Here is a 25,916-nt window from a genome sequence, read left to right as displayed (position 1 = left end):
TGCGCCACCGTGACTGCCCAAAAAAATATCTGTAGACCTCCACAGAATTCCACAGATTCACCACCCTTTGACGAAATAAATTCCTCATCATCTCCTTCCTAAAGGAACGTCCTTTAATTCTGAGGCTGTGACCTCTAGTCCTAGACTAGTGGAAACACCCTCTCCTCGTCCACTCTGCTTTAAAGATATCCATTGACTTGGCTGTTGTCAAATTGGGCTGAAGGGCCTGTTTCCACACTGTGTGACTCTAAGCGCTGTAAGGCAGCAACTCTACCACTGTGCCACCGTGACCGCCAATCTTTTATTCCTCTACAAAATGTCTTGGTTGATTGAAAGATACAGCATGGAAACAGAGTCTCTGGCTCACCGAGTCCACGCCATCCATCAATCACCCGTTCACACTACCTGTTTTCACACCTTACACTTCCTTATCTATGTATCTCCCTCTCCCCTGATATCAGTCTGAAGAAGGGTCTCGACTCGAAACGTCACCCATTCCTTCTCTCCAGAGATGGTGCCTGTCCCGCTGAGTTACTCCAGCACTTAGTGTCTATCTATCTGTCTGTCTGTATGGTTTCCCATCCAATCCCTACACATCAGGGGCAATTTACAGAGGCCAATTAACCTATAAAATCGCACGTCTTTGGGATGCAGGAGGAAACCGGATCACCTGTGGAACTCCACACAGTTGTGTGAAGAACATGCAAACTCCACACAGACAGCAATGAAGGTCAGGATCAGAATGGTGTCTGTGGCGCTGTGAGGCAGTGGGTTTACCAGCTGCACCACTATGCTAAACCCAACTCTTTACATCAGCTCTTAAGATAAACAAAACCATTTCAAGAACCGTTCTCAGATTCAACAGGCACAGGGCAGTGCCATAATCTGAAGTGAAGCTCCTTTCTCGCTGTCCCAGAGGAAGCAGAATATAGCTGAAATACAAAGTAAAATTCCCTCTACACTGCCCCATCAAACACTCCCAGGACAGGGACAGTGTGGGCTGGATACAGAGTAAAGCTTACTCTTCAATGTCCCTTCAAACATTCCCAGATCGTGGAAAACTAATGTTATACACAGAGTAAAAGTCCCCCTGCACTATCCCATCAACCACTGTAGGGCAGGAACAGCATATCCTCTCCAGAGATGCTGCCTGTGTCGCTGAGTTGTATTGTATTGTATTGTATTGTATTGTATATCTTTATTGTCATTTCCTGAGTATTCGCATACCCAGAGGAAACAAAAAAACGTTGCTCAACCAGTGTCCATTCAGTGTGCATGAAAAATAAATAGAAATAAAAAAATACATGTATCATGAACAAATTTAACACTCTACTAAACATTCAACAGGCGTTCCGACCGGCAGCGGCACAACAGTGGCTCTGCTGCAGTGTGGAGGTTTGTGCGCGATACTTGGCAGGGGGCAAAGTCCATTTAACAGTCTTATAGCCTGTGGGAAGAAGCTGAGGAGCATCCTGCTGGTTTTGCAGCTAATGCTCCTGAGTTAACTACAAAGTGAAGTTCTCTCTTGTTTAAGAAGGAACTGCAGATGCTGGAAAATCGAAGGTAGACAAAAATGCTGGAGAAACTCAGCGGGTGAGGCAGCATCTATGGAGCGAAGGAATAGGTGACGTTTCGGGGCCTCGACCCGAAACGTCACCTATTCCTTCGTTCCATAGATGCTGCCTCACCCGCTGAGTTTCTCCAGCATTTTTGTCTACCTGAGGTTCTCTCTTCGCTGTTGTATCAAACACTCCCAGGGCAAGGGCAAAATGGGTTAGCACCCTTCTACACCCTTCAAACTCGCCCAAGGCAGGGCACCACGGGTTAGACACCCTCTACACTATCCTATCATGCTCTTAATGATAAGGGCAGTGTGGGTTGGATGGTTATGTATGTTCTTCAGTTGTTGTATGTTCTTCAGTTGTTATTTGGATCTGATGATCCCTGCGTTGTCTCCTCAGGTGCTGTTGACCAGGTTGTGCGGGCAGGACAGAGTTCTCCAGGGACTTGTGGCCGAAGCAACTCCACTCAAGATAGAGAAGGTAAGTCAAAAATACCAGCAACTGATGCTCTCCCCTCCCAACCCACCAAACCAAATTCCCCTCACTTCTTCCTTCCTCCCCTCTCGGACAGATCAGAGTCTAAATGAGACTTCTGCCCCGATCAGTTTAGAGATACAGCGGGGAAACAGGCCCTTCGGCCCACTGGGTCCTCTCTGACTAGCACTCCCCGTGCACTGGCACTGTCCTACACACTAGGGACAATTTACAATTGTTACCGAAGCCGATTAAGCTACAAACCTGCACGTCTGTGGAGTGTGGGAGGAAACTGCAGCACCCGATGAAAACCCACACATTCACAGGGACAGCACCCGTGGTCAGCATTGAACACTGGTCTCTGGCGCTGTAAAGGCAGCAACTCTACCGCTGCGCCACCGTGCCTCCCGAATGCTAGTCAGTGTCCTCTCACTTCCCTATTGTGTGAATTCAGTGCCGATGAAACTTCACTCCATATATTTCGATATTTCACTCCAGTGTTCAGGCAAAGATTTCTACCGCCTGCTGTGGAAACGGGACTTGTGGCTGCATTTGGCCAAAGCGGGTGTCTGTATGGGCCGCATCTATAGGAGCAGGGGTGGGGGAAGGAGTTCAAGACATGAACGCATTAGCGACTAGACTCTACCTCTGCACACTGCCCCATCAAACACTGCCCCAAATGAGGGCGCAACTACATTCAAGGAGCCCAGGGATTGTGGAGGGGATGGGACTGAAATTACAGGGAGAGGGTGCAACAAGAGCTGGAGTGGACACGGGGGGGGGGGGGGGGGGGTTTCAGCAGTGCAAGCGGGGGACGTAGAGGAAATGACACAAGGGTAGGGGCTGGAGGATGTTCAGGGGAGAGGTTCTACGAGGGTTGGAGATGGGGGAGGGAGGGCCAGAGGTAAGGAGGAAATACAGCAAGGAACCAGTTTGCTCTCACCGATCTGTGGGGGGTAGAGATTACAGAGGGACAGAATGCAGTAGAAGCTGGCGGAGGTTAAAAGTAAAAGGGTGCACAAGCTGGAGGGAGCTATGGAAGGAGAACTGAAAGGGATGGAGAGGGTCATAGATGGAGGGGGCGGGGGATGGGAGAAAAATTAGGCCATTCGGCCCATCAAGTCTACTCTGCCATTCAATCATGGCTGATCGATCTATCCCTCTCAATCCCATTCTCCTGCCTTCTCCCCATAACCCATGACACCCGTACTAATTAAGTCTGTCTGTAGAAGGGTTTTGGCCCGAAACGTTGCCTATTTCCTTCGCTCCATAGATGCTGCCTCACCCACTGAGTTTCTCCAGCATTTAGTCTACCTTCAATTTTCCAGCATCTGCAGTTCCTTCTTGAACAAGAATCCATCCGTCTCTGCCTTAAAAATAACCACTGACTTGGCCAGAGGGGAGGGGTGTGGGAACTGGGGGAGAGGTTGCAGCAGAGGGGATTTACTGAGGAGGTTTGACAGGGGAGGTCTACCCGACACAGGCCAAAGGTTGCAGCGAGCGTTGATGTGCACTCTGGTCTCTCTCTAGGACAAGCTGGAGGGAGCTCTGGAAGTGACCCGTGGCCAGTTGGCGGAGTTTGGGGGGCAGCAGAGCATCGGGAAGAGGTTACTGTGGCAGCAGCAGATTCTGCAGGAGGAGCTGATCCAGACCCGGGCCAGGCTCTGCGACCTCTCCATGGTAAGTGTGCACACATCGCCTCGCTCACCGGTAGAACGGAATGGTGGGAGGTGACGTATCCAAGCATGTCACCAGAAAGAGGAATCCAGGCGAAACATCTTACAATATACATGGTACCACCCTTGAAGAACCCAAACAAACCAAGTATCTTGGCATCAAATTGCAGAATGATCTGCGTTGGAATGGTCAGACTCATCATGCAACGGTGAAAGCAACAGGTGTCCTAAACCTTCTGAGGCTCAACTTTCATCACTGTTCAACTTCTGTCAAGGAGAAGCTGTACTTCACCCTCGTTAGACCTCATTTGGACTAGGCAGTTGCAGCATGGGACCCATACACAAATAAAAACATTTCTTCCATCGAACGTGTCCAAAGACAGGCCGCTCGATTTGTTACTAACACCTATGAGAGAGAAGCGAGTGTCACCAAACTTCTGAATTCTCTGGGGTGGAACCCTCTCCGAGACAGACAGAACAGACAGACACACAGACAGAAGCTCACCGTTTGACCCGTTTTTACAAAATGTTAAATGGTCAGCTCGACATTCAATTCAATTCAATTCAATTCGACTGCAAGACCTACACCAAACCCAAACCAATTAGGAGCAGACGAGGGCATTCGATCCAATTTGTGATCCCAGCTACAAAGACAGATGTGTACAGCAATTTGTTCTTCCCCCGCACAATTAAAGCATGGAATAATCTCCACCCAACTATAGTTACCCAACCAGATGCAACTAAATTTGAAGTAGCTCTTTCTTCCCAATAACCCATTCTGGCTTAAGTCCTCCCTCCACCACCTCCAGTTTAAATTCCATTTGGAATGTTTTGGAGGACCAAGAAACCAAGAATCAAAAATCTCGGAGTGGCCGCAGCTCCCGGCTCAGTGTTGGAGGGAGATTCCCCTCAGAATCCAAGACCCACACCAAGTGCCCGCCTTCAATCCCCTACCCCCAGCTGGAGATTGAAAGAAGACCCCTTGTCTACCATCGCAATGGCTCCATGGTGCTTTATTGCCACGTGTGCACTGTACAGTGAAATTCTCTCAGCACATAGATCACACATGCACCACTCACCATATTTTGGCGCCATTTACAAAGAGTCCAAAGTCCAGTCCAGGCGCTGGATGTATTGGAGCGGCTCCCGATCCAGGCGAGCCCCAGGCTGCTGTAGGGCCTCCTGCATCACCCTTGACCGGCTCGGCCCACCAACCGATGGCCCCCTCCACGCCCGATCATCTTTGTGGACGAGGGCTCCAGAGAGAACTGGCACTTTCAGTACCATGGTAAATGTAACCGAATCGTTCCTTGTCATTCTTTTATCTTAGTTCAGAGATACAGCGTGGAAAAATAGGCACTTTGGCCCACCAAGTGCCCATTTATCAAATGCCATATAAACAGCTTCCACCTCCATTTTACCGTCAGGGCAGGTTGAACATGTCTGTGGAAATGTTCATGTCCCCATCTCCCTGCTCACAGCCACCCCGACTCTAACGATGCTGAACCTTGCACTAAACGTTATTCCCCCTTATCATGTATCTATACACTGCAAGGCAAAGATCCTATAGCGGAGCAAGATAGACCACTCCTGCTAAATGCAATGGGCTGACGTGTAGTACGCAACCGAGCGGAACGTGGGCCTTTTTTTCATCCATTTCAGTAACCGGACCCGACCCGACCCGACCCGACCCGCAGTGTAATCAACGTTGCGGGGGAACAGTTTGTGTTAATAAATTATAATTCTGAAAATGAGGAGAAGATTTTTACCAAAGAACTTTGATTTTTACAAGGATGTATCTGTAAGCGGCTTCCGTCTCCGCACTAGTATCTTTGCTCCGCTGCGGGATCTTTGGTGCGGAGACGGAAGCCGGTTACGGAAATGGGGTCAAAAACTACCCGTGAATCTGCCCATGACCGTACTACGTCTTTTTCGTCGAGTGGACTATTTTGCTCGCTAGAGGATCTTTGCTGCAAGGGGTTGATTGTAATCATGTATTGTCTCCCTGCTGACTGGTTAGCACGCAACTAAAAGCTTTTCACTGTACCTCGGTGCACGTGACAATAAACTAAACTGAACTCATTTCCACTCTGGGACAGGAAATGGAGCAGGCTTGGAGCGAGTACGAGTTCCTGGAGGAGGAGCTGGAGTGTCTCCGAGCCCCCCGAGAGCTGATGAGCCGTTGTGGGGACCAACAGGTACGACACACGCACACACACGCATGCTGCTCACTTCCCGTCACACCTCGTTTGTTGATGGAGCCGGCATGTCTTTTCTGTGTGGGCGGTGTTTTAGACCGACGATAGATGCAAAAATGCTGGAGTAACTCAGCGGGACAGGCAGCATCTGTGGATAGAAGGAACGGGTGACGTTTCAGGTGGAGAACCTTTCTGTGTCCGGGTCACAGATCCCTCCACAGTGTAGACAGGCAGCGGCACCACCTCGCAATCTGCAGTCAGTTCTGGCCATTGCCATCACTTGGTCTGTTGAACTGAAGTTTTAGAGATACAGCATGGAAACGGGTCCTTCAGCCCACAGAAGATCGCCTTGCACAAACCACCCGTCTACTAGTTCAATCTTGCACACTAGGGCCAACTTACAAAAGCCACAGGACTGGAATGTGGGAGGAAACCTAGAGCACCCGGAGAAAACCCACGCGGTCACAGGGAGAAGGAACCAGACTGATTCCTGTGATGTCAGGACTTTCATATGAAGAAAGACTGGATAGACTCGGTTTGTACTCGCTAGAATTTAGAAGATTGAGGGGGGATCTTATAGAAACTTACAAAATTCTTAAGGGGTTTGTACAGGCTAGATGCAGGAAGATTGTTCCCGATGTTGGGGAAGTCCAGAACAAGGGGTCACAGTTTAAGGATAAGAGGGAAATCTTTTAGGACCGAGATGAGGAAAACATTTTTCACACAGAGAGTGGTGAATCTGTGGAATTCTCTGCCACAGAAGGTAGTTGAGGCCACAGTTCATTGGCTATATTTAAGAGGGAGTTAGATGTGGCCCTTGTGGCTAAAGGGATCAGGGGGTATGGAGAGAAGGCAGGTACAGGATACTAAGTTGGATGATCAGCCATGATCATATTGAATGGTGGTGCAGGCTCGAAGGGCCGAATGGCCTACTCCTGCACCTATTGTCTATGTTTCTATGTACAAACCCCGTGGTCAGGATTGAACCCGGGTCTCTGACACTGCGAGTCAGCAACTCTACCAGCAGCGCCACCGTGCTGCAGGGAATAGTCAAACAGGGCAGCATTCTCACAAAGACACTGATGTTACGACTTGCATTCAACCACCGCATACAGAATCATACAGCACAGGAACAGGCCCTTCAGCCCTCTCTCTCCAGGCTGACCATCAAGTATCTCTCTCTCTACTGATCCTGTGTACTCTCATGTTCAGACGCACTCGGATACAAACAGGCATATACACACAAAAGCGCAGGTATGAGCAAAGACACCACAAAAACGTATCTGTTAACAAAGACACACAGGCAGAGTTGGCAAGATACCTTGTGTGGAATTCATTGCCACAGACGGCTGTGGATGCCAAGACAATGGATAGTTTTAAGGTGGAAATTGACGGAATCTTGATTAGTACGAGTGCCAGGAGTTATGGGGAGAAGGCAGGAGAATGGGGTTGAGAGGGAAAGATAAATCAGCCATGATTGAATGGTGGAGTAGACTTGATGGGCTAATTCTGCTCCTAGAACATGAACACGATAAGTAAACTCTGGTTATCAGGTCACCTTGGGTCTTGGACAACTGATCTGGGATGTGATTAGCAGTTAAAAATAAATTAATTTGATTTATAAGTTTCTAATAGAGGAAAATGATTGCAATTGCAGCTCTATAAAAATGTGGTCAATGTAATAAAAAAGAACTGCAGATGCTAGTTTATACCAAAGCTAGACACAAAATCCTCATGTGATAGGAGCAGAATTAGGCCATTCGGCCCATCAAATGCTGGCGTAACTCAACGGGTCAGGCAGCATGTTGTCCATTTGAGTGTTGATTGGAATGAATCCATATTGGCATTGAGTGGTGGGTGTGAATGGATTGTGGTGATTGCTGGATCTGGGTTGGTGATTGTGGTGGGATCACGGGAGGTGGGGGTGGGGTGGGGGGTAGGGGGCTCTGGACCGACGCAGTGACAGCGGCTGTGTTTCTCCAGGAGCGAGCAGCAGCCCAGCGGGACCTCTGGATGATGCAGGACGTGATGCTGGGCCTCCGCAACAACAAAAACAACTTCCACGTTGCAATAGAGTCGACCAGGCACCCAGGTAACAGTGAGAAACGTTGATCGCTGCAGTCACCGCTCTCCCCCCTCACTGGGTCAAACACACACACACGGACCCTCACTGGGGGATGAGTCACACACACACACAGACACACACACAGACACACACACACACACACACACACACACACACACACACACACACACACACACACACACACACACACACACACACACACACACACACACACACACACACACACACACACACACACACACACACACACACACACACCACACACACACACACACACACACACACACACACACACACACACACACACACACACACACACACACACACACACACACACACACACACACACACACACACACACACACACACACACACAACCCACATTGGGGGATGGGTCACACACACACACACTGACTCACACGGATTCCTGGATATCTGTATCATGTATTAGTCACATTTCTGAAACCCTTGTGCTTGTATCAGGCTGGTAATGATGCCCATTGTGGTATGAGGGTGCACAAGAGCCTGACTTGAAGTGGAGTACAGACTCTATAGACTCTGGCACACAGCAGGGACATAGACACCGACCTGAATCATGATAGAACCTAGAATAGTTTGCATTTAATACGTAGAACACACAACATTGAAAAGTACAGGAGCAGGCCCTTCAGCCCACAATATCTGTGCGGAACATGACGCTAAACTAATGTCATGTCTGCACATGATCCATGGTGCTCCATTCTCTGTACCTGTGATGTACATATCTAAAAATCTCTTAAATGCCACTAACGTATACCTGCCTCCACCAGCACCTCAGGCATCTACCACCCATTGTGTTTTTTAAACAAAGCCCAGTCCATCTCCTTTAAACTTTGCCGCTTTCACCATAAACCCACGCCTCTAGTCTTTGACTCTTGACTTCTTTAGTCAGAGGGGGGTGAATCTGTGGAATTCATTGCCACGGAGGGCTGTGGAGGCAAAGTCAATGGATATGTTTAAGGCGTAGATTGATAGATTCTTGATCAGTATGGGTGTCGAGGGTTATGGGGAGAAGGCAGGAGAATGGGGTTGAGAGGGAAAGATAGATCAGCCATGATTGAATGGCGGAGTTGACTTGATTGGCCGAATGGCCTAATTCTGCACCTATGACCTATGAACGTTTCCACCCTTGAAAACAAAGGTTCTGATTGTCTACCCTATCTATGCCTCTCGTAATACAGTACCTATACCCTGCAGTCCCAATGCTTTAAATTGCTGTAGATAGACACAAAGTGGTGGAGTAACTCAGCAGGACAGCCAGTTTCTCTGAAGAAAAAGGCCAAACCCTTAGTTACCAATGTTGTGTCTATCCTGTTGCTTTCCCTCGAGTGGGAATGATTTTATGGGTGGTGGGATTTACACAATGCTCTGCCTTTCCCTGTTTCCAGCCATGGCATTTGCCGTGTCTCCGATCCTTGACCATCATTCCCTGCTGCCAGTGGACTCCCTGCAAAGTGTGTCGCCGCTGCCATCTCCAGGCTCGAGGCAGCCAACGGCCCACTACGGGCCGCTCCTGGTGAGTGGGATCGTGCAGCTGGAAGAAATGCACCCCTTTCCTTCACCACTTACAGGTGTGGCGTATTGACAATGCTTTGTCCAAGAAGGTAGGTGGGAGCCTGTTGGATAGGTGTTTCCTTCTTGATTAGGCAGGGTTTCTGGGGTTATGGGTGTCAAGGGTTACGGGGAGAAGGCAAGAGAATGGGGTTGAGAGGGAAAGATAGATCAGCCATGACTGAATGGCAGAGTAGACATGATGGGCCAAATGGCCACATTCTGCTCCTATAATTTATGAACGGGTGTGATTGGAAGAAAAATGCTGGTAAGAATAGGGTTAAGGACAGTAGGCAAGATAAAGTCTCCAGGGAGATATGTAGAGAGGTGGGCAGTGGAGTTGGAGATTACAAAATGATAGCTAGGAATGGTGGCACGGTGGTGCAGCGGCGCCAGAGACTCCGGTTCGATCCTGACTACGGGCGCTGTCTGTATGGAGTTTGTACGTTCTCCCCGTGACGTGCGTGGGTTTTCTCCGGGTGTTCCAGTTTCCTCCCACACACCAAGGACGGCCAGGTTTGTAGGTGAATTGGCTCGGTGAAATTGGTGTGTAAGGTGGTGTTAGCGTACAGGGTTCGCTGGTCAGTATGGGCCGATGGGCCGATGGGCCGATGGGCCTCTTTCTGCGCTGTATCTCTGAACTAAACTAAAGGATGGATAGTCGTGGAAGAGAGGTTAGTAAGTGGAACAGTAGTGGGCTGATGGGCCGATGGGGTCAGAGCATTGAGAATGGGATGAGTAGGGTGGGGATAATGGGGAGGAGATTGCAGATGGGGGGGGGGGGGGGGGTGGGGCGGGGCAGGCAGGCGGAGAGACAATACGAAGGAATGTTGGGTGGGGAAAATTGGTGGATGGGATGCGGATGGTGGAAAGAAGATGGCACCTGGGATAAGATGGGGGGGGGGCGGGCGAGAGATGCTGTCCCTAATTCCTTTCTTTATTGTTCCTTGGGGCACGCTGCAGGGAGTGGAGGATGCCCCATGTCGGCCACCCCTCCCCCAGGCGCCGTATCACGACGAGCGTACCACCTCTGCCCGCGTGGAGACTGAACCGGCATCGCCGGTAGCCCAGAGGGAACAGAAGCACCAGGATCAGGGCGATCTCCAGCCTCAACCCTCCGTGACAAACGGACAATGCAAGGTAACACCGTCTGCATTGCAATCAAAGAGAGACACAAAAAGCTGGAGTAACTCCCAAGAAACGGAATAGGTGATGTTTGGGGTCGAGACCCTTCTCCAGAGATGTTGCCGGACCCGTTGAGTTATTCCAGCTTTTTGTGTCTATCTTCGGACTAAACCCGCATCTGCAGTTACTTCCTATGCATTACAACCATCTCCTATGCCCAATTCCATTTTGAAGGTACCTATGGAATCTGCTTCCATCACCCTCTCAGGCCCCACACTCAACAAGTCACTACATGAATGGATATCTCATCCCCTCCCTCTGTTGCTGGTCCCCTTCTGTCTGTGAGCCTCAAGCACCAATCCCCTTGCCGCTGGGAACGCATTCCCCCAAACTTTCAGTTTAGTTTAGTTTAGAGACACAGTTCGATCACAGGCCCTTCGGCCCACCGAGTCTGCGGTGACCAGCGATCCCTGCACACTAGCCAGCGATCCCTGCACACTAACCCTATCCTACACACACACACTGGGTATAATTTGCACTTAATCTACCAACCTGTACGTCATTGGAGTGTGGGTGGAGACCGGAGCACCTGGAGAAAACCCACGCAGGTCACGGGGAGAATGTCCAAACTCGGTACAAACAGCACCTACAGTCAGGATCGAACCCGGGTCTCTGGCGATGTGATACAAGATACAAGATACATTTAATTGTCATTTGGACCCCTTGAGGTCCAAACGAAATGCCGTTTCTGCAGCCATACATTACAAACACATAGACCCAAGACACAACATAATTTACATAAACATCCATCACATCGCTGTGATGGAAGGCCAAATAAACTTATCTCTCCACTGCATGTGAGGCAGCGACTCTCCTGCCTTGGTGGCTTTGGGACAACAATCCCGGAAACTCCGCTGGAATAATATTTGTTGCTTATCATTTTACAAAACAAGTGGAGAAGTAAATGGCAATTTTTTTTGCCACAGATATCTAAGATGCTTAAAAGCTAAGAGTGTGACTTAAAATGTTTAATTGTGCCATGATCTGGCGTTAAATCATCAGGAGCAACTGGAGTTGACCGTCGGGGGTCCAGGGAGGAGACCGAGGATGAGCGCGGAGGAGCAGATGGAGAGGATGAAACGACACCTCCAAGCCCGGAGCCAGGACAGGGACAGACCCAGGACAGCCAGGGCAGCCCAGAGGAGCGTTGTGGTGTCGCCAGTTGCGGTGGGTGCAGTCCAGCCTATCGCCATCACTGTAGGGTGGCCACATCCAGTCTCTGCTGGCACTGGTGGTGCCTGGCTCTACCCGCCCGTCCCACTGAGATGACCATCTCCTTCTTCCCAATAACCAAAGGTTCAGCTGGCAGAGCTGTGTAGGAAGGAACTACAGATGCGGGCTTAAAACCGAAGATAGACACAAAATGCTGGACATGCTTCACTCTTGCCTCACTCACCTTAATCCTGTGCCCTCTGATCCTTGATCCCCCTACTCTGGGTAAAAGGCTGTGCACTTACCCTGTCCCTTGCTGCAGCTTAACAGGCTCGTTAACATAGTAACACACATGAATATATACTAATCAATACTAAAGTAAATTAATAGCCATTATACTGGGTAGTCATGAGAATGCAACTAAGGACATGGTCTATAGAAGATCATAGATGTTGAGGTAGCGGTTGGTGCTGAGCCGTGTGCAAGAGCCTGATGGTTGATAGAAGGAAGATGTTTAGACTCTGTTATGAGATAATATCCCGATCTTTCTATGTTCCATTCCAATGGTCAGTGCCTTTGGAGAATGCTGGAAGCTATCTGAGTTTAGCTTTTAGTTTAGTTTCGCGTGGAAGCAGGCCCTTCGGCCTGCCAAGTCTGTGCCGACCAGCGATCCCCACTCACACTTAACATTATGTGAAGGAGCAGGCAGTAGAATGGGGTCAGGAGGGAGAGATTGATCAGGCATGATTGAATGGCGGAATAGACTTGATGGGCCGAATGGCCTAATTCTGCTCCTTATGACCTTATGAACACCATCCTACACACTAGGGATAATTTACCTTTTGTTTTTAACCAAAGCCAATTAACCTACAAGCCTGTACGTCTTTGGAGTGCGAGAGGAAGCTGGAGCTGCCAGAGATAATCCATGTAGGTTATAGGGGCAACATACAGACTGCGTACAGACAGCACCCATAGTCGGGATCAAACCCAGGTCTCTGGCGCTGTAAGGCAGCAACTAACCACCACGCAGAGTGTTTGCTCTGACGAAAATTGTGACAAATTGAAAACATGACCCTGTGTGCCTTTGTTTTGAATTTTGTTAACCTAGAATAAGACAGTTAGGGGTTGCCTGATGAGGACGTACCTACGTTCCCCCTGTTGTGGGAAAGTTCTTGTCAAACTTGAAAGGGGTTCAGAGAAGATTTACCAGGATGTTGCCAGGACTCGAGGGTCTGAGCGAATGGGAGAAGTTGAGCAGGCGAGGATATTATTCCTTGGAATGCAGGAGAATGTGGGGTGATCTTATAGAAGTCGACAAGATCATGAGAGGAATAGATCGCAAAAGTGCACAGAGAAGGGGAATTGAGAAGCAGAGGACATAGGTTTAAGGTGAGGGGGGAAAGATTTACTGGGAACCTGAGGGGTAACTTTTTTACACAAAGGGTGTTGGGTGTATGGAAGAAGGTGCCAGAGGAGATGGTTGAGGCTGGGACGATCGCAACATTTAAGAAATATTTAGATACATGGATAGGATTGCTTTGGTGGGATATTGGCCAAAAGCAGGCAGGTGGGATTACTGTAGATGGGACAGGTTGGTCGGCATGGGCAAGTTGGGCCAGAGAGCCCGTTTCCATGCTGTGTGACTCTGTGGCTTAATCTTCTGTTCAATTAACAGAGGGGACCAGTGACGGAGCAGAAGTCGGGGACTCCAGGATCCCACCCAGGGATCTTTCTGGGCAAAAGACAACAGACCAGCCATTTATCGTGGTCCCCGCTCACTACCAGCGCAGTGGCCTCACAAAACAGCCCTGGAAACAGCCCCACTGTCAGGGCACAGACCGCAGCAACGGAGACACCGGGAGCACCGCGCGTGGTCACGTCAAGCAAGCTGGTGACAAAGATACTGCCACCTCCCGCAAGGGTGGAGAACCAGGCGAGAGAAAACAACCGCCTGGTCAGGAAAGAGGTGAGAGAATTCCCGCATGTGGCTGAGACCACATCCCCGAGCCCGTTCCCCAGGCCCGACCAGATCAGGAAGCTCTCATCTGAGGCTTCACCCACAACACAAGTTCCTGACGTTGGGGGAGTCCAGAACCAGGGACAACACAGTTTAAGAATAAGGAGCAAGCCATTTAAAACGGAGATGAGGAAACACTTTTTCAGATTCAGATTCAGATTCAATTTTAATTGTCATTGTCAGTGTACAGTACAGAGACAACGAAATGCATTTAGCATCTCCCTGGAAGAGCGACATAGCAAACGATTTGAATAACTAATAATAAGTGTCCGGGGGGGGGGGGGGGTGATTGGCAGTCACCGAGGTACGTTGTTGAGTAGAGTGACAGCCGCCGGAAAGAAGCTGTTCCTCGACCTGCTGGTTCGGCAACGGAGAGACCTGTAGCGCCTCCCGGATGGTAGGAGGGTAAACAGTCCATGGTTGGGGTGAGAGCAGTCCTTGGCGATGCTGAGCGCCCTCCGCAGACAGCACTTGCTTTGGACAGACTCAATGGAGGGGAGCGAGGAACCGGTGATGCGTTGGGCAATTTTCACCACCCTCTGCAATGCCTTCCGGTCGGAGACAGAGCAGTTGCCATACCATACTGTGATACAGTTGGTAAGGATGCTCTCGATGGTGCAGCGGTAGAAGTTCACCAGGATCTGAGGAGACAGATGGACCTTCTTCAGTCTCCTCAGGAAGAAGAGACGCTGATGAGCCTTCTTGAGAGATGATGAGCCTTTCTCACAGAGAGTGGTGAGTCTGTGGAATTCTCTGCCTCAGAGGGCGGTGGAGGCCAGTTATCTGGACGCTTTCAAGAGAGAGCTAGATAGGGCTCTTAAAAATTGCGGAGTCCGAGGAATATGGGGAGAAGGCCTTCAATTAGTTTTCGTGACCTGGGAACTGTAGAAAGTCCTGGGGACACGAGCTGATCTGGGAACTGCAGCTAGTCCCGGGGCACACTGACGACCTGGGCATTACAGCCAGTCCCAGGGCAGGTGAGCCAACCTGGGAACAGCAGAAAACGAATTGAAAAACACTTGAAAACTAATGCGAAAAAACCACCAAGTGTCACGCTGCAGTGGCCCGCCATCTGCCCACAGACACGGGTCCTGGCTCCAATGCAGAACAAGGTTGCCCACTCCTGGCCTTTGTAAAGCCTGCTGTATGATTTTATCAAATTTTATGCAAAAACACGGAATTTCACTGTACATGTGGCAATGACTTTTCATTCATGTTTTATTTCTATTTCCCACGTTTACCAGCCCCATATATCCCCTGTTCATCGTTGCTTCCTCTCCTCTCCAAGACAGCTTCCCGGCCCACCTGTTTGTAACAGTGGTCCGCGAGCATTGCTACTTTCATTTCACTGCACATCTCGTATGTGTATGTGACAAATAAACTTGACTTGACTTGACTTGGGAGGGATGAGAGTGAGTGGGACTGAGTGAGTGTGAGAAAGGATAAGAATGGGTGTACAAGTGTTTTAATAGAGTGAACACGTGCGAGTGGCCGCACTGATCTTCACTCTGAGTGTCCGTACACACACCCACCAGATGCAACTTGTGTTTTCAGTGTAAACCCAGTCAAGTCACATTGACGTCTCGCTACATTGATGTGGACCCTGACCCACCCTTCAGCCCAGGGCAACTGCAAGAGAAGCAAAGAACACCAGAGGAGGTGAAGACTGTGATCACCAAGCCCAGGTGAGGAGCGCTGCAGTGGAGGAGGCTGTTCAGCCCTTCATGCGATGTCCTAACCCTTTGAAACAACTCAATAGCCGCTCCCAAATCTCCATCCCTTCCCCACAACCCTGTTTCCCAAGAATATGTCCAATGCCTGTTTGAAACCTATTACTGAACCTGCTTCCTCTTCCCCTAACACTCGCTGCTGCAAGGAGGACAATCCCTGGGTCTCTCCACCTTTCCTTGATCATCGCTGCTGGCTTTGATTTGTTCTTTTCATACCTCTAATTTCCCTCTCCCCTGCTTGACTCGGTCTGAAGAAGGGTCTCGACCCGAAACGTCACCTATTCCTTTTCTCCGGAGATGTAGGCTGACTCGCTTGTGTCCATCTTCAAGGTCGATGCCAAGCTCAGGTCAATGCAAGGCCATGGATCAAACTAAAGCCCAGTGTTAATCAACGGCCTGTAACCCTTTGTTTAAATGTTGGTGCCCAAATGCCAATGGACTTCTCGCTTGGGATGAGGATTGATGCTGGTCATTTCACTTGTTCAGTTCCAAGTCAAGGAGCTCGTTCTGACCCTTGATGTGCACCAGACCACCCCCTTGCTTCATTAGAGTCATAGAACACTGAAACAGGCCCTCTGGCCCAATGTTCACGCCAACCAAAATACTTCATCCACGCTATACCCACCAGCATGCGATCGACCCAAATCCCTCTAAACCTTTCCTATCCATGTACCTATCCAAGTGTTTTTAATACTTCCAACATAGTTTAGATGCTAGACACAAAATCCTGGAGAAACTCAGCGGGTCAGGCAGCATCTCTGGAGAAAAGGAATAGGTGACGTTTCGGGTCTGTGGAATTCTCTGCCTCAGAGGGCGTTGGAGGCAGCTTCTCTGGATGCTTTCAAGAGCGAGCTAGATAGGGCTCTTAGAAATAGCGGAGTCAGAGGATATGGGGACAAGGCAGGAACGGGGTACTGATTGGGGATGATCAGCCATGATCACATTGAATGGCGGTGCTGGCTGGAAGGGCCGAATGGCCTACTCCTGCACCTATTGTCTATTGGGTCAAGACCCTTCTTAAGAAGTGGTCTGAAGAAGGGTCTCGACCTGAAACGTGGTCTGAAGAAGGGCCTCGACCCGATTCCTTTTCTCCAGAGATGCTGTCTGAACTGCTGAGTTACTCCAGCATTTTGTGTCTATCTTTGGTTTAAATCAACATTAGTTCCTTCATACACATGGTTTAGATGTTGTTGATTTCAGGCAGAATCCACTGTCTGTCTGTGTCTCCTCACCTGCTCTGATCAACAGAAATACATGACTCTGCCCCTAATCTGATGGGCAATTTACCATCCCAGTCTGGCCTTCAAGGGAGCCTTGGCATTATTAGTAGCCCACCAGTGCCCGGGCCACACATCAGACCCTTCCAGAGAATCACCAGGGACTTCCTGATGCTGCTTTGCTTCAAAGCACATTGGCACAGCAGTAGAGTTGCTGCCTTACAGCGCCAGAGACCCGGGTTTGATCCTGATCTCGGGTGCTCTCTGTACCTTCTCCCTGTAACCTGCGTGGGTTTTCTCCGGGTGCTCCGGTTTCCTCCCCACACTCCAAAGACGTACATCCAACCAGGCTTCGATAAAATTATAAATCATCCCTAGTGTGTGTAGGATGGTGTTAGTGCGCGGGGATCGCTGGCCGGCATGGACCCGGTGGGCTGAAGGGCCTGTACCTACACTGTATATCCAAAGACCTCTAATTGCTTAACCCTGCCTACTTGGAGACTCATACTCTCAATAGTTAGATGTTCCTGAGTTAGAGTAGCGTTTGTACCCATTATCATTGAGAATCAGAGTGGGGTTAATGTTCTGGACATATGGGCTCGGTCAATGTGCTCGTTACGAGTGATGTTTATAGGTTTTAGGTATATTTTTGTCACGTACCAGGATATAGTGGATGTAGTTTGTTTTGCAAGCTATCCAATCAGCTCAGATAACGCTATTCTGCTATTAACGCTAAATAAATGTGAGGTTATCCATTTTGGTGGCAAAAACAGGAAAGCAGACTATTATCCAAATGGGGGCCGACTAGGAAAAGAGGAGATGCAGCGAGACCTGAGTGTCATGGTACACCAGTCATTGAAAGTAGGCATGCAGGTGCAGCAGGCAGTGAAAAAAGCGAATGGTATGTTAGCTTTCATAGCAAAAGGATTTGAGTATAGGAGCAGGGAGGTTCTACTGCAGTTGTACAGGGTCTTGGTGAGACCACACCTGGAGTATTGCGTACAGTTTTGGTCTCCAAATCTGAGGAAGAACATTATTGCCATAGAGGGAGTGCAGAGAAGGTTCACCAGACTGATTCCTGGGATGTCAGGACTATCTTATGAAGAAAGACTGGATAGACTTGGTTTATACTCTCTAGAATTTAGGAGATTTAGAGGGGATCTTATAGAAACTTACAAAATTCTTAAGGGGTTGGACAGGCTAGATGCAGGAAGATTGCTCCCGATGTTGGGGAAGTCCAGGACAAGGGGTCACAGCTTAAGGATAAGGGGGAAATCCTTTAAAACGAGACGAAAGAACTTTTTTCACACAGAGAGTGGTGAATCTCTGGAACTCTCTGCCGCAGAGGGTAGTCGAGGCCAGTTCATTGGCTATATTTAAGAGGGAGTTAGATGTGGCCCTTGTGGCTAAGGGGATCAGAGGGTATGGAGAGAAGGCAGGTACGGGATACTGAGTTGGATGATCAGCCATGATCATATTGAATGGCTGTGCAGGCTCGAAGGGCCGAATGGCCTACTCCTGCACCTAATTTCTATGTTTCTATGTTTCTATTCGGTCTCCTAATCTGAGGAAAGACGTTCTTGCCATAGAGGTAGTACAGAGAAGGTTCACCAGACTGATTCCTGGGATGTCAGGATGGCAGGAAGATTATTCCCGATGTTGGGGAAGTCCAGAACAAGGGGTCACAGTTTAAGGATAAGGGGGAAATCTTTTAGGACCGAGATGAGAAAACCATTTTCCACACAGAGAGTGGTGAATCTCTGGAATTCTCTGCCGCAGAAGGTAGTTGAGACCAGTTCATTGGCTATATTTAAGAGGGAGTTAGATGTGGCCCTTGTGGATGAAGGGATCAGGGGGTATGGAGAGAAGGCAGGTACGGGATACTGAGTTGGATGATCAGCCATGATCATATTGAATGGCGGTGCAGGCTTGAAGGGCCGAATGGCCTACTCCTGCACCTAATTTCTATGTTTCTATGTTTCTATTCGGTCTCCTAATCTGAGGAAAGACGTTCTTGCCATAGAGGTAGTACAGAGAAGGTTCACCAGACTGATTCCTGGGATGTCAGGATGGCAGGAAGATTATTCCCGATGTTGGGGAAGTCCAGAACAAGGGGTCACAGTTTAAGGATAAGGGGGAAATCTTTTAGGACCGAGATGAGAAAAACATTTTCCACACAGAGAGTGGTGAATGTCTGGAATTCTCTGCCACAGAAGGTAGTTGAGACCAGTTCATTGGCTATATTTAAGAGGGAGTTAGATGTGGCCCTTGTGGATGAAGGGATCAGGGGGTATGGAGAGAAGGCAGATACAGGATACTGAGTTGGAAGATCAGCCATGATCATATTGAATGGCGGTGCAGGCTCGAAGGGCCAAATGGCCTACTGCTGCACCTATTTTCTATGTTTCTATGTTTCTATTCATAAATACAATCAAGTCAAACTCTAAAGAGCAAAGGGGAAGATACAGAGTGCAAAATATAGTTCTCAGCATTGTAGTGCAACGGTCCCAGAGAGAAAAGAATGTTTCCTCTACACATGAATTGGATTATGCCCCCTGTAAGGTGGACTGAGTGGCAGATGTGATTGTCCTGAGCATTCCTCTTACTCCCAGCTCCAACCCTGACCTGCCCTTGGAATATTTCCTGCCCCTTTCCAGAGTGGAGCCCGCATCCTGCCCCTGACTATCTCTTTGTGATTTTAGTCCCCGTGTCGAGGGCAGCTGGTCCCCCCCTGACCGATCCACACACCCGGCAGAAGGAGAGAGGCATCGGATTGTTAGCCTGTCCTTCGCACTCGCCACTGAAGCCTGCCAACGCAGACAGATCATGGCAGGTAAAAGGCACAGAACTAACACGCAAACTCACCAGCTTCTGCTCACTGGCTTCTGGTAAACCAGCCTTGCACTAACCGGCTACTAGCAACTGGTTTCCCCTGATTAACTTTTGTTAAACTCCAATAACCAGCTTTACTTTCTGCTAACCGCTTTCAACTAACCAAATTTTGTTAACTGGTACTGTGTGTAAGAAGGAACTGCAGATGCTGGTTTACAGACACAAAAATAACTCAGCGGGTCAGGCAGCATCTCTGGAGAAAAGGAACAAGGTGATGTTTCAGGTCGAGACCCCAAAAGTCACCTATTCCTTTTCTCCAGAGATGCTGCCTGACCCGCTGAGTTACTCCGGCTTTTTGTGTCTATCTTTTGTTAACTGGTGTCTTGTAATCAGCATTGAAGAAGGAACTGCAGATGCTGGAAAATCGAAGGCAGACAAAAGTGCTGGAGAAACTCAGCGGGTGCAGCAGCATCTATGGAGCGAAGGAAATAGGCAACGTTTCGTGCCGAAACGTTGCCTATTTCCTTCGCTCCATAGATGCTGCTGCACCCGCTGAGTTTCTCCAGCACTTTTGCCTACCCTCTTGCAATCAGCATCTGTTAATCGGCATCTACGGACTGGGTTTCCACTCATCTATATTGCACCCATGTGTTTCTGGGCCAATACAGCCCATCACACCCACAGCCCGCTGTAACAGAGCGCACGGCAACACAAGTGACTAGTTCCTCGCTTCAGCACGGTGAAAATGCACTAGAAGCAATCTCTGGAAATCACATTTTGGAATGTGAGAATGTCTCGTGTGTCTGGTTTAATTTACGGTGTTTACAGTCAGCTTCTGCGATCCTTGTACTGCAAAGTGAACACAAACACAGCCTGTTCCGAGCGTTGGTTGATGAATGAATGAGGCCATAAAAGAGTCATCGGTTTATTACACCAGAGAAGGGCACAAGCCCGTCTTTGCCCATTGCCCCCGGAGAGTGCAGTATGAACTGCTCGCCCTGTTCCAATCCATCGTGTTCATTAATAAAGGTGAATTATTGGCCCGAATGCGCTTCAATGATCAACATGTTGTTGATCTGGATTTTGGCAAGGAAGTCCCCAATTATTAATCACAAATACATCACCGGGAAGTGAAGTCAACCTTGCCTGCATAACCACTTGCAGTGCAACCTACAAGGAGAGTAATGCCCCCGTCCCACTTAGGAAACCTGAACGGAAACCTCTGGAGACTTTGCGCCCCACCCAAGGTTTCCGTGTGGTTCCCGGAGGTTTTTGTCAGTCTCCCTACCTGTTTCCACTACCTGCAACCTCCGGGAACCGCACGGAAACCTTGGGTGGGGCGCAAAGTCTCCAGAGGTTTCCGTTCAGGCTTCCTAAGTGGGACAGGGGCATTAGACACAGGCTGAACGCACACACACACACACACACACACACACACACACACACACACACACACACACACACACACACACACACACACACACACACACACACACACACACACACACACACACACACACACACACACACACACACACACACACACACACACACACACACACACACACACACCTGCCCTAGCAGGGGCAACATTGACTAAAGGTCTCTCTGCACTGTCTGCCCACTCCCTCATACACTCCATAGAACAGTGCCAGCATGTGTGTGATACAGAGACTATTATTTGACCCTGTAGCCTGGACCCATTATTGACGGAGTCCTACCCAGGGCCCCTGTTGAAGCAGACTTCAGCAGCTTTGGCCATTGAATCTGAACGTTCCCATTCTGTTCTTAAAACTCCATCTGGTTCACGCTGCACGTCAAGGAAAATAATTTGTGGAGAGGAGGAATGGGTGACGTTTCGGGGTCGAGAACCTTCTTCAGACTGATGTCGGGGGGATGGGGCAGGACAAAGATAGAAAGTTTTGTGACGTCAGATAGCCTTTGCTTTCTCTCTCCATCCCCTCCCCCTTCCCAGTTCTCCCACTAGTCTTACTGTCTCCGACTACATTCTATCTTTGTCCCGCCATCAGTCTGAAGAAGGATCTCGACCTGAAACGTCGCCCATTCCTTGGTTCTTGGTTTCTTGGTCCTCCAAAATATTCCAACTGGAATTTAAACTGGAGGTGGTGGAGGGAGGGCTTAAGCCAGAAAGGGTTATTGGGAAGAAAGAGCTACTTTAAATTTAGTTGCATCTGGTTGGGTAACTATAGTTGGGTGGAGATTATTCCATGCTTTAATTGTGCGAGGGAAGAACAAATTTCTGTACACATCTGTCTTGGTAGCTGGAATCCTTCTCTCCAGAGATGCTGCATCACCCACTGAGTTACTCCAGCATTTTGTATCTACCTTCGATTTAAACCAGCATCTGCTGTTCTTTCTTACACAAAGGGGAAATAATTTGCTGCCTTTACCTAATGTGGCCAACCTGTTCCTCGAGACCCACACAATTCTGATTCTGAATGGGGTCCAAATTGGCCAGCAAGTCACTAAAGATAGACACAAAATCCTGGAGTAACCCAGTGGGCAGGCAGCATCTCTGGATGCCGGAAGGAATACGTTTCGGGTCGAGAGCCTTCTTTAGACTGAGAGGCAAGGGAGAGGGAAACGAGAGATAAGGAAGGGTAAGGTGTGAAAATGAGAGATCAAAGGGGATGAAGCTCAAGGAAAATGTAGAATAGATCTGGTAGAATATATGTCGCTAAATATAGGATAGAATGTAAGAGAGGGTGATGGATGATAGGATAAGTATAGAAGGTAGACAAAAGTGCTGGAGAAGCTCAGCGGGTGCAGCAGCATCTATGGAGCGAAGGAAATAGGCAACGTTTCGGGCCGAAACCCTTCTTCAGACGGAAGGAAAACACTGGATGGGTCTGGAGGGGCGTGAATGGGAGCAGAACAAGCTGTTGGATTTGGTTTGGGAGGTGGTGCAGGGACGGTTCAGTGTTGCTGATTTCCTCATTTAACCCAACGTGAAGCATGTGCCTCTGGTTCCTTTCAGCTAAAACCCTAGCCGAGCTGGAGAAGTGGGACGAGGTGAAAACCAGTGAGAGGGTGAAGGACAGAAGGCGGCCAGATGATGGCGACTCGGAGGTGAAGCTGGACAGAAACCTCCTTGCTTTATCGGGACACAGAGTGGCAGCCAATGCAAACTCAGGGTATCGTCAAGAATTGGACAATTCAAATTCAGGATAGGCGTCCCCTGTCTCGGAGCCAAATGACAACAGGGAAGGGAGCAACCAATGTTCTGGAAGACAAAGAACCCCCACTGACCCCAAGACTAATGTATGAGTGGGGGCAGGATCTCACCTTGGGAGAAGGTGACAACTCTGCTGCCAGTCTGAACCCCAGAGGCAGTGAATCGGTGTTCAACAGGCAGGTTGTTAAATAACCTCAGTCCCGTTGTGGTGGTGGTAGATTGCTGTCTTGGTCTGGAGCAACTGGTTGGAGAGGTCGTGGCAAGCAAGACAGCGATAGTAGCCAGACTGCCCAAGAATGGGGCAGCCTGTGAGATCTGTTGAGACCAACTCCCCTCACTCAGTCTCCTAGCGACTCATTGAATCTCCAAGACCATGCTCCTCGTTGCTCACTTTGGTATATCCACCCCATCTCAGTCAGAAGGTAACCTCTGCCAGTGAAGGACTCCTGCCTTGGGGGGGGGGGCTTGGCTGCAGAACAAAGACTGGAGGGATTGAAGTGACCCAGCTTGTCCTTAGAATCAAAGTGAGATTTCACTGTTGCTTCTGATCAGTTTCCCACCTCACACATTGATGAAGGATCAGCCCAGATTGCAGAGCGGGTCTGGTGATCTGACCATTGTTAGGTTGGTGGTATCAGTCTCTGCATCTGGGGAGGGTCTTTAACTGCTCAGTTGCTGGGTTAAAATGTCAGACATCCTAGAGATTCGTTCCCCCACCCTCAACTCTCCCGTCCAGTAACTCCCTACATATGGGGCTCATTGCCTTTAACTCCCCCGCCCCACACTATGTATCACTAACCCTTCACCTTGGACACTTCAGAGATCAGCCTTGATCCCACATAGACAAAACTATGCACAGTTCTGAACTAATCAGCTCTCAGCTGTAATATTTTAAAATCAATGCATTTCAATTAACATACAACTAAGTTCATAAAGAGCGTGCAACACCATGAGAGGAATAGATCGGGTAGACGCACACAAAGTAAGAGGGCAGAGGGCATCGGTTTAAGGTGAATGGGGAAAGATTTAACAAGAAGCTGAGAGGTAACTTTGTCACACAAAGGGTGGTGGGTGTATGGAGTGAGCTGCCGGAGGAGGTGGTCAAGGCTGGGACCATCGCAAACTTGAAGAAGCACTTGGACAGGTACATGGATAGGATAGGTTTAGAGGGATATGGGCCAAACCCAGGCGGGTGAGAATAATATAGATGGGACATGTGGGTCGGTATGGGCACGTTGGGCCGAAGGGCCTGTTTGTACACTGTATGACTGGAAAACAGCAGCATCTGTGGAAACCGTTCATGTTTCAGCTTTTGTTCATCGTTGTCATGTGTAGTCTTTTGGCTGACTGGATAGCAGGCAACAAGAAAGCTTTTCACTGTACCTGAGGTTGTATGATTACAGTCGAGCCATCGACGGGGCAAAGTCCAGGTCAACGGCTTTGTGTTGGAACAGCGACATGTTTGAGTGTTAAAAGCAAGTCCGGAAACCGGGAGAAAAGGAGGTGAAGAGAGTGTGAGAAGACACGTGTTGGAGAGAGGCCAGGTGGGATAGAATGAGAGAGGACGGAAGAATGGTGCAAGGCAGGAGAGGGTGAATAATAAAGTGAGTGGATGGGTCAGGGGCACGGTGGGGTGGAGTGGAAGAATGGTGACCAGTATCTGTAACATGAGAAACTAAAGTAATGTCACAGGTTGAGTCAGTAATGTGCTCGCCGTCACCCAAACCCACCAAGTTACTACTTCTGGAAGTTTCTGTTATGTTTGTACGGTCGGGGAATTGGGAATTGCAATCGCAGAAAGCACAGCGGAAATCTCCACTTCACATTAGTTCCTGCCCAGAATTGCCCCTGAGAAGATGGGGTACCAGGCTTTTTATTTTTTGAATTTGTTTTATTAGAAGCAGTTGTACAGGGGTCAGGATATCGACATAACAGTGATACAACTATTGTAAAGCTTCATTTTTAACATTGAAACCTACATTTAAAAAAAAAAAAAGAAAAAAAAAGAGAGGAAAAAGAAGAGGATGAATAAAGAGAAGTACAATAAAAAAAAGCAAGAAAAAGACCCCTAAACTACTAAAGAAATGCAAGAGGAAAGACTGTTCTGTAGTTGCAGAAATTCAGTGAAAGGCAACCATGTCTTGAGAAACTGATCTGCTTTTTCAGCCAAGACAAGCCGACATTTTCCAAATGTAGTGTCCCAGACAAATCAGTAATCGGTACGAAGCTTTTGTTTAGCTGCTGGAGTTGTGTTGTGAAGGCAGCATAGTGCTGTTGGCAGGGAGTGCTCAGAGCCTTTGGCCATAATGATCAGGGAGCAACGTTATATTTTTTCAGGTCAGGATGCAAGTGCTGCACCCGGCAAGTGCTGCCCCCTCCCCCGCTGCTTGTGGGTAGATGTTGCAGGTCTGACAGGGGCTGTCAACAAGTCAAGTCAAGTCACTTATATTTCTATAGCACATTTAAAAAACAACTCTCGTTGACCAAAGTGCTTTACATTGGTGGAGGTACTAACGTTATACAACATTGGTTCATATATTGAGGGGGGATCTTATAGTAACTTACAAAATTCTTAAGGGGTTGGACAGACTAGATGCAGGAAGATTGTTCCCGATGTCCAGAACACGGTGTCACAGTTTAAGGATAAGGGGGAAATCTTTTAGGACCGAGATGAGGAAAACATTTTTCACACAGAGTGGTGAATCTGTGGAACTCTCTGCCACAGAAGGTAGTTGAGGCCAGTTCATTGGCTATATTTAAGAGGGAGTTAGATGTGGCCCTTGTGTCTAAAGGGATCAGGGGTTATGGAGAGAAGGCAGGTACAGGATACTGAGTTGGATGATCAGCCATGATAATATTGAATGGCGGTGCAGGCTCGAAGGGCCGGATGGCCTACTCCTGCACCTATTTTCTATGTTTCTATGTAAGTACATACATAAATACATACATATAGCCCTCCCTCAGGATGAGTTTTAAGTCTCAACTTAAAAGAGTCGATGGA

At 48.8% G+C, this 25,916-nt stretch overlaps 1 protein-coding gene across 2 annotated transcripts in view; it reads left to right on the top strand.

Annotated features, from left to right (window-relative positions):
* The window catches only part of LOC129713837 (pleckstrin homology domain-containing family A member 4-like), a 52,567-nt gene extending 27,302 nt beyond the window's left edge, over positions 1–25,265 (top strand). Inside the window, exons 12-22 of one of the 2 annotated variants that reach the window (XM_055663167.1) lie at positions 1,962–2,042; positions 3,567–3,716; positions 5,812–5,910; positions 7,894–8,002; positions 9,424–9,551; positions 10,550–10,726; positions 11,774–11,938; positions 13,599–13,889; positions 15,495–15,625; positions 19,590–19,720; positions 22,718–25,265. In XM_055663167.1, coding sequence (XP_055519142.1) covers positions 1,962–2,042; positions 3,567–3,716; positions 5,812–5,910; positions 7,894–8,002; positions 9,424–9,551; positions 10,550–10,726; positions 11,774–11,938; positions 13,599–13,889; positions 15,495–15,625; positions 19,590–19,720; positions 22,718–22,911 — 1,656 coding nt within the window. In that variant the 3' untranslated portion in view covers positions 22,912–25,265. The remainder of the gene's footprint in view (positions 1–1,961; positions 2,043–3,566; positions 3,717–5,811; positions 5,911–7,893; positions 8,003–9,423; positions 9,552–10,549; positions 10,727–11,773; positions 11,939–13,598; positions 13,890–15,494; positions 15,626–19,589; positions 19,721–22,717) is intronic. The other variant, XM_055663168.1, reaches the window with a different exon arrangement.
* Positions 25,266–25,916: the final 651 nt, after the last annotated feature.

The sequence above is a fragment of the Leucoraja erinacea genome, chromosome 37, assembly GCF_028641065.1.
Source record: "Leucoraja erinacea ecotype New England chromosome 37, Leri_hhj_1, whole genome shotgun sequence".
Classification (NCBI taxonomy): Eukaryota; Metazoa; Chordata; class Chondrichthyes; order Rajiformes; family Rajidae; genus Leucoraja; species Leucoraja erinaceus.
The sequence above is the reverse complement of the archived record's forward strand: the minus strand, read 5'-3'. Positions and strand labels throughout refer to the sequence as shown.